We start from the raw sequence: 8,648 nt of genomic DNA on the forward strand, positions 1-8,648 counted from the left end.
TGCCCAAGTGCGTGGGGCCGTGGCACAAAGTTTCCTGCAGCGGGGGGGAGCGGGGGGGCGGGGGAGTCCGACTGGAGGCTGGTCCCCCGGCCTCTACTCTCTCCACCTGCCAGTAGTCAACCTCCGCCCAGCCTTCGCCCACCCTAGGTCCCTCCCCTCCCCCGCGAGCCTCTGCTCGCTTAAGATTCCACATCTCTCTCCTCACCCTCCTCCTTCTCCCTCTTGCCTTTCTCCCCCACTTTTCTCCTCTTTTTTCCTCCAGTCTCTTCTTTTGTATCCTCTCCTCCCTTGCCTCCCGGCTGGCTTCTATCCTCCTCAGGCCGCGGGGGAGGAGGGAAGCGCGCTGAGCCCGGGGCCTGCACGGCGCAGAGGGAGGTAATTCTACTACTCCCGGGTAATTTGAAGAGCCTGAATTTATGCGCGCGCGCGCGCGCGAGCTCAGAGCGAAGAGGGGTAGGATCCAACGCCCAGCAGACTGGGTCAGGGTCTTTGACGTTTCTCTCCAGCTGCACAAACCTCCCGGAACAAGTGTGAGTGCGGGTGAGCGCGCGCGCGCGGGCTGGCTGCGCTTGGCACGCCTGGTGACCCGGGGGCCCGGGGCCCGGGGGCCCGCCTGGCGGCCCGGGATCACCGTGACGTCACACTGAGCCTCCGGCCACCTTGGACCGGGACACCTCGGGAATCGCACAGCCCCGCGCGGCGCCACACCTTGCCTCGCCACCGCGCGTCTTTAGGAACCCGCACCCGCTCCCTTCCTCTGCCCATCCATGGGCCCTTCTGTCTTCCGGACCACGCGGGCCAGAGGGGCGCCTTCTGGTGCGCAGGGCTCGGCAGCCGAGCTGCCTTCAGCTCTGCCTCCAGTCGCGCGAAGCGGGCGGAGGATCCGGCGCTGGGCACCCGCAGGCGTGTAAGGAATCCAGGCGGTGCGCGCCTGGCGCGGCAGAACCACCAGGCTGAGGCGGGAACTCACAAAAGAGGGAGGCGGGCTAGGGGCAGCCACCATGTCCTTCCCGCACTTCGGACACCCCTACGGCAGCGCTTCCCAGGTAAGAGGCGCCTCCCTAGGGGGTGGGGGCAGATTGGTTGGAGGGGTGCCCAGCGCTAGTGCCTGTCCCTAGGCACCCTCCTCTCGCGAGGGGCCCCGGAAGCCAGAGGGAACAGAGTCCTGAACCACAGGCCCTTCTGACGCCCCTAACCCCAGGCTGAGAACGTTCCACTCCCCCAGTGTGACCCCAAACCTGGGCACCCTGACCACAAGCTCATGGAGGTGGGTGAGATAGCTCAGGGGTGCCCCAGACAGGCCTCCTCATTGTGCAGCTGTGGAAGGTGGCCTGGGCAATCTGTGGAAGGGCTCCCGCGAGCGCTGTCCAGCTCACGTTTCTCGGTGGCTGGCCATTTGCTCTCTTCTGCACTGACCCTCTTTCCTGGGGTTGGTCTCTGCTCTCTGAAACCGGTTTCTAAGGTTTTCCAGAGCAGATTGGGTGTTGTGTAATGACCGGGGTTCCCTGGGGGAAACGTGGGGGGGGGCCACCACTGTTCTCCAGGTGCTAGCCCTGCTTGACCTCTGACCTGCTCTGAGGTCCTGGGCACACTGGGCTCTCTGGCCCTCACTGCCTGCCCGGGGAGGGGAAGGTGGAGTGAGCCTTGATGACTGTCGCTAAGGCCAACTTCTAGCTCTGCCGTTGTAGCCTCCGGTGATGAAGGTGGGTGCTAAGGAGGAGTTGGCGTCTGAATGGGGGCTTCTGAGAAGGGTCTCCGGGAGCCCCTGGGATTCTGGAGTCTTGGCAGTGGTTTGGGAATGTCTCTAAGGGCGGTTTGGATAAACTGTTGCCTCTTCCGGAAATTCCCATCCTGGGACCCAGAGAGCCCTCAGCGCACGCTGGCATTTAGTGAATGAAGCGAGAAGGGGCGATCCGCCGAGCCCTGGGTCTCTGACCTCCAGCGCCCCCTCTCCCGCCCCCGCAGTTTCTGGTGTCTGCAAGTTCCAGCGCGACTTGCTGCGAATCGGCCCCGCGCTCCGTTCCAGACGCGGCTTCAGGCTCCACCGCTGCGGCCTCGCTCTGCTGCGCACCCTACGACAGTCGGCTGCTGAGCAACACCCGGCCGGAGCTGGGGGCGGCCTTGGGCATCTACGGCGCCCCTTATGCGGCCGCGGCAGCTGCCCAGAGCTACCCGGGCTACCTCCCCTACAGCGCCGAGCCGCCCTCCCTGTACGGAGCCCTGGTGAGTGCAGGGGGTGGGGCCTGGCGGGGGTAGGGTGGGAGCGGCTGCGAAATCTCTCTCTGGAGAAAAATCTAGGAAGGATGCACAGCTCCGAGGAGAGAAATAGCTCCAGCTGTATTTAAGGGGAGGGGAGATTGCAGCATTTTACAGTTTGCAGAACTCTATTTTACTGAGAAGACCCTCGTGCCTCTTAATTCTGCAAGGTAGGCAAGTCATTGCTTTTCTCAGCTTACACAGGAAATTGAGGTGCTGAGCCGTTCACACACCCAGAGTGAAAAAGGTGCAAAATGTGAGGGAATGCTCTTGCTCTGGAAGAACGGGAAGTTCTCATGGGCGGGAGGGTGGAGAGACACAGGAGTAACATTAACAGCTAAAGTTGACCCACTGCTTATTCGTACCAGGAACCTGCCAAGGGGGGAAACTGAGGCACAGAGTGCCTCGACTGTGCCCAAGAGCACACCGCCAAAGAGCAATCGCTGGTGCTGAGATTTGAACCAGACTTGGCTGCACAGTCCACACCCTCAGCAACCAGCGGCTAGCCTCCTGGTACCATCCAGAATTCTCTTTTCCTCCCCCACCAGAATCCACAGTATGAATTTAAGGAGGCTGCAGGGAAATTTACACCCAGCTTGGCACAACCAGGAGCCTATTACCCCTATGAGCCTGCTTTGGGGCAGTATCAGTATGACAGGTAAGGTGCGCGCAGCTGGGAGACTGGAACCTCTGCCTTGTCCTGTCCCCGCTATCCTGTGGCTGATGGGGGTGGGGTGGGGTGGGGGTGAGGGGTAGGTGGAGGAAGAAGAGGAGCAAAAAACCTCAGGGACAGACTGTCTCCTGCCGCCACCCCAAGTTCCAGCCCCGATCTGTGAGCCAGCAGCCCCCCATCCGAGCCCTCCCCCCAACCCTCCCCCAGGTACGGAGCTGTGGAGTTGGGCTGTGCTGGGCGAAGGAAGAACGCCACGCGGGAGACCACCAGCACGCTCAAGGCCTGGCTCAACGAGCACCGCAAGAACCCCTACCCCACCAAGGGCGAGAAGATCATGCTGGCCATCATCACCAAGATGACCCTCACCCAGGTGTCCACCTGGTTCGCCAACGCGCGCCGGCGCCTCAAGAAGGAGAACAAGATGACCTGGGCCCCCAAAAACAAAGGCGGGGAGGAAAGGAAGGCGGAGGGTGGAGCAGAGGAACCCCTGCGTTGCCTGAACCCCGACACCAAAGGTAGCGCCAGTGCGCACCGCTCACCGGCTCACCGGTCCGCTTTCGCTTTTCAAGCCAACGGGTGGGGGCGGGGCGGGAAGCACTTTGGTTAGATTTTCACAGCCACCCTGCAGAGCAGCTTCTGGAAAAAGGAAGCGATTCCCTCATTTGCCCTGGCATTTGTACCTCCTCTTGCCGCAGGGCCTCTGCCCTGAGGTTCCCCTGCCTGAATTCCCTGCGGAACTGACTTCTCAACTTTAAAGAGTCACATCAGAGACGTTTCCCAGGCCACCCAAGCTACCACAGCTTTCCAGGATTCTCTGTCACATCTGCTGCCTGATTTCCTTCGTGGCCCTTACCTATCCCTTTGAGGAAGCGCAAGGAAGCTGTCCATCACCCCCCTCCCAGTTCCCCCACACACCCATGTCCACACCCCCCTAAAATGTCTCATTAGCTGCTGTATTTCCTAAACACTTAATGCCTACTATGTTGCCTAGCACGTTATTCGCTAAATTAAATGACACACATCAGTCATCTTGTGGGTGTGGCAATGGGCAAACATTATCCTCCGCTTCTTTTGCCATGGAGAAATCAAGATCCAGATTTGGGGCAGCAGAGAGGCTGGACCTGGAAATGCACCCGAAGCCACGTCTTTCTAGGGCTGGGGTCAGGGCTGGGGGCCGGAATTCTTGTCCGGCCAGCCAAGGGACCCTGAAGCCATGGGGTGCCCAGCCTGGACGATAACACCCAGGACGCCCACTACAGGGGCGCATCTTGCTAAAAGCTTCTCCGCCCAGCAGCCTTGGGGTTTCCCCTGGGTGCTGCAGCTTTTCTCACTCGCTTCTGATTTTCTGCAGACGTTATTGCTAGCCAAGAGGCACGAGAGCTCCGGCTGAGTGACCTCGAAGACCTCGAGGAAGAGGAGGAGGGCGAAGACGAAGCGTCGGTGCAGACCGCTACGGACAGGCTGGCCGAGTTTGCCAAGGGCTCGCCCTCGCTCCTGGCGCCCTGCACGGCAGCTCCGGAGGGCGGGCTGGAGCCTAGGGCCTGCGGCCTGGACGCGCCCCGCTTCTCATTTAATGAACCTCCCGGTGCGGGAGAAACTGGTTTCCTCCAGGTGGAGCCAGGGGGCCCCAGGTTGACGGTGCACTATCCGCCCAGCGAGAAGCCCCGCATCTGGTCTCTGGCGCACACCGCCGTGGCCCGCCCGCTCCACGATGCACCTCCCACCCCGCCCAGGCCGCCCAGTCCCGAGTGTCACCTGCTACCGCGGCCTCCAGGCCCGGCCGCCAGACCAGGGGTCCCCAGAGACTCCACGTGCGAAGAGCCCTCCAGTGTAGCCAAAGCCTTCGGGAACCCCACGTTTGCCCTGCGGGGGCGGAACTGTGCGTCCTGCCCGAGGCGGAGGGAGCCCGCCGTGCGGTGCCAGTATCCGTCTGGAGCAGAAGGTAGTGGCCCCCGGCTGCCCTCGCAGGGTGTGGCCACAACACCTGGCCTTTGCTCACCCCCTCTGCCCCCTCTCGGGCATGTCCAGCTGGGACCTGATGTAAAATTGTCCCATGGCACTGGCAAAAGCGAAAGTGAGCTAAGCTCAAGGCCCCTTTCTTTTTAAAGTCAAATGATGGTGACAGGTTAGAATGAGACGTAACTCGCCTGGAAGCCCTAGAAGGACACGGAAGAGGTGGACAACCTCATCGCCACCCTAGTGTCCATGTCCTGTTGGGCGAGTGCCACCATGACCCCCTGGACAGGCGCCCTTGTCCCTGTCTGTCCTTCAGAAGAGGCCAGCTGTTCCCTCATGCTTGGGTCAAGAGTTGGCTAGGGCGAGGCAGCAGCATCAAGGCTTCCAAAAACGTCTGTGGGGGGTTGGGGGGCTGGCCAGTCACACCACTCATTGAAGGCCAGTGCGTGAGTCCAGCTCATGGGTCTCTCTGCGGTCACCAACCCCAGAGGGAGGGTAGAGCACAACTGGCTGGTGCTGTCCCCAGAGAACCCTCAGCCCCAGGGAGTCTCCAAGCAGGTTGCAGCAGCCGGAGCCCCACCCCCCACCCCCAACTTCCTGGCTGTGTGACTGTGTCTGGTAAAAGGGAATTTCAGCCCAGCCCTGAGAAGGACAATCCCAAGCACTGAGTAGCCTCAGGCAAATTACTGTCAGCCTGCTCTTTCTGGTAATTTCTCTCAGGATTAGCTACCGGCTTAGAAAATTGGGTTCCGCTGTTATTTTAATTTACACACGAGGGGTCCGAATGCCTCCTCTGGCCAGCAAATTGCCTCTAGACCTTTGATTCCCTTTAGGGGAGACCCGACCTACCCCTATTACCTAGGAATTGCCACCAAGCGGCCTTCGGGTTTTAATCAACCTTTCCTCTCTCAGCAGGTTAGCGCAATGGCTGTGATTTGCAGAAGAATCTGGGAAGCAGCCCTAGTTTCCAAGTCACCTCCACACTAAGAAGTTGGCAGATCTCGCCAGAGAAGCGGGCTCTCGCTTCACTGAAAGACACACAGCAGCCTCCAACCGGCCTCTCTTGCACGCGGAGCTGGGGGTGGCTGGGACTTGCGTCCTGCCAGACTGGGGAGGAGGTGGCCAGGCCCCTGGGGGAAGGCCAGCCGCGGGCTGGGCCTCTGTGGGGTCACCCCTCGGTATAGAAGTCTCCTCCCTCCTCTTCGGTTCAGGGTCTGGAGCGGCTCCCTTCCTCTCCTCCTTGCCCGCCTCCCTCACTTTGTAATTTCAATGCTGACCGCCCCCCCCAAAGGACCTCGCAAGTCTCCCCCACCCCTGCGTCCTTAAAAAGAATGGAATTAACCTAAGTTGTGTGACCTGTTTCTGGCGGAGGTGGAGGGTGGAGGGTCTTTTGAAGGGGGGCCTGGGGGAGGACAGGTGGGAGTGGATTGCAGATGTCAACCCTTTCCTGCAGGGAGGAAAACTCAAGACACACCCAAGGGGGTGGGGGCCGCCAAGGCTGCTAACCCTTCTCTGCCTGGCTCACCCTCACCCCTGAGGGGAGGGGCCCGGGAGGTGGGAGGGGGGAGCTGCGGGGCTTGTCTGGAAGCGGGGTGTTGCCGGGTTGCCCTGGGGTCTTAAGTTTACCAGGAGCGCAGGCGGTGGGGTGGTCATGGGCTTGGATGTCTGTGGCGGGCTGCTGAAACCCCTGAAACCCCGTGGGACAGTGGACAGGTGGGACAGCGGACAGGTGGGACAGCTTTGGAGCTCTGTGGAGACCAGGGCGCATCGTTGCCCATTAATGGATTAATCCTGAATAGCCAACACTTTTACAGACCGCAGGGCGCTGAGCGGTGGGGAGGGGCTTTCACCCCAGGAGTGCAGCGTGGGGAGGGGCCTGGAAACCAGACTTCGCTGTGCTAGAGCGCTGGAGTTGCGATCCCAGCGGTGGGGTGAGGCTTCTGGGCAGCCAGCTGCTGCTGCTCTGGAGCAGAGGGAGAAGAACCCAGCCAGGCCCTGGGAGGCGCAGGAGACTGGGGAGGGAATGCAGGCTGGAAGTCCCAGGCCGCTGGGAGGTGCGGGCAGCTAGATCCTTGGGGTGTAATGGCAGCATGCTGGGCTCCAGCCAGGCACCCTGAGACCCGCCTGGATTCCAGCCTCCAGGCCCCGCCCTGTGAGGCTGGGAGGGGTAAGATGAGGGTCGGAAAAACCTCGGGGAGCAAGCATCTTGCCACCACCCAGCCCAACCTGTCCTGTCATGATTAGAAAACACAAACCTCTTTGTCCGATGAAGAAACCGGGACTACAGGGCGGATAAGGGCTGGTTCAGGGCCACACGGAACCACTAACCACCGTGGGGACTCCAGGTCCCTGTCAGGCTTGGGTTCCCAGCCTCTGCTTCCTGGGGAGACCCCCTCCCCGCCACGTTTTTGCTCTGGACCACAGCTGCTCCTTCCCCCAACCTCCCCAGGGGCCTTCCAGTCGCCCTCACTGACCTGCTGCCTCAGGTCCGGGAAATTAAACTGCGAAAAGATAAACATTATTTCCAGTCGGCTTTGGGGGATTAAAGCTTGTAATAAAGAGCATTAGCTGGAGGTTTCTTTCCCGGGGCTGTCGACCCCACCCCCTCCTGAGGGGCCAGGTAGACCCCCTCCAGAGCAGGCCTGGGCTCATTCCAAGGCCTCAGTTTAGGAGTGATGGAGGAAGGAGAGCAGGGAGGCATCACAAGACTGAGTCGCACAGAGGGAACAGGTACAAGGGGCCAGTGCAGCGACTGACACAGCCATAACATCAAGGTCCTCGGGCCCCAAAGCCCATGTCCAGGATGCCCGGGATGCCCAGATGTCGCCAAGAGGTCCCAGCAGGTGACAGACTGTTGGGGGCTGTGCCTGAAGCTCAGACCCAACAGGACATGGAGGCGAAGCTCACCAGGAAATCTCCAGTCCTCTCAAGTTCTACCTAGGCTCACAGGGAGTGAGCCCCGCCCAGGGAGAAGCTGTCTGTATCAGGGCGTCTCTGCACCAGCACAGGGCAGCTGTTCTGCTGCCCACCTGTGCCCATGCAGGTGCTTCTGCCCACCCACCCTCTCTCTCTGGGGGGCAGCAGCCTCCTGCCTGCCCGCGACCTGCACCCGCCAGGACTTCTCCGCACTGGCCTCCCCCAGCGGAGGCCGCTCCCCTAGGCCGCCCGCCTGCAACCATGCAGGACACTCAGCAAGCCTGTCCAGTCCGGGGCAGTTCCCCTGCCCACTTGTGCCTATGCAAGTGTCTCTTCCTCTCCTGTCTCTTTCTAATAAACCTCCTCTTTAAGTATAACTGAGTCTCAGTATCGTGAAGAATCTCGCCGTGTGCCGCTGAAAGGGGAGCTCTGGGGAGACTTTTCCCAGAGTGAACCCAAGGACCCCAACTCAAAAGACCACATCAGGAACATCCCCTGGGGTGGCCCTTGCGGAAGGGAGGGAAAGCCTGCGGCCACGTGCATGACCCAGCCCCAGCCGAGCTTTGGGACCCGGGAGAGCCAAGGTGGGGTAGGGGCGGCCACCACTTCCCCCCTTTGTAGGCCCAAGACCTGCCTCCATGGCCCTGGGGCCTCAGCGGCTTTCGCTCCAGAGCTTGTCTTTCGCTCCAGAGCTTGTGTAGGAAGCCTAACCCCGCCCCAAACCGGAGAGCCCATAGCAGCCCTGGGCTCACCTAAGCCCTAGCTCTAGCCCTCGGGCTCTGAGAGGGAGGCACAGGCCCGCCCACTGCCAGGAAATGCTTTGTCGCCTCCTTCTCCTTACCGCCTG

The 8,648-nt window shown here is 61.2% G+C and overlaps 1 protein-coding gene across 1 annotated transcript; it reads left to right on the forward strand.

Moving 5' to 3' along the window:
- The first annotated feature begins 1,001 nt into the window (after nucleotides 1-1,001).
- Nucleotides 1,002-5,805, forward strand: IRX6 (iroquois homeobox 6). Its single transcript, XM_004693537.1, has 6 exons — nucleotides 1,002-1,046; nucleotides 1,966-2,223; nucleotides 2,805-2,914; nucleotides 3,137-3,444; nucleotides 4,281-5,003; nucleotides 5,801-5,805. Exons 1-6 carry the CDS (start codon nucleotides 1,002-1,004, stop codon nucleotides 5,803-5,805), a joined length of 1,449 nt encoding a protein of 482 aa, XP_004693594.1.
- Nucleotides 5,806-8,648: the final 2,843 nt, after the last annotated feature.

The sequence above is a fragment of the Condylura cristata genome, unplaced genomic scaffold, assembly GCF_000260355.1.
Source record: "Condylura cristata isolate star-nosed mole 26May11 unplaced genomic scaffold, ConCri1.0 scaffold00039, whole genome shotgun sequence".
Taxonomy (NCBI): domain Eukaryota; kingdom Metazoa; phylum Chordata; class Mammalia; order Eulipotyphla; family Talpidae; genus Condylura; species Condylura cristata.

Excerpts from the sequence above, each read along its gene's own strand:
- IRX6 (XM_004693537.1), top strand. The coding sequence starts at position 1,002 with ATGTCCTTCCCGCACTTCGGACACCCCTACGGCAGCGCTTCCCAG. Across the intron at positions 1,047-1,965 it reads CCTACGGCAGCGCTTCCCAG|TTTCTGGTGTCTGCAAGTTC; the intron begins GTAAGAGGCGCC and ends CCGCCCCCGCAG. Across the intron at positions 3,445-4,280 it reads CCTGAACCCCGACACCAAAG|ACGTTATTGCTAGCCAAGAG; the intron begins GTAGCGCCAGTG and ends GATTTTCTGCAG.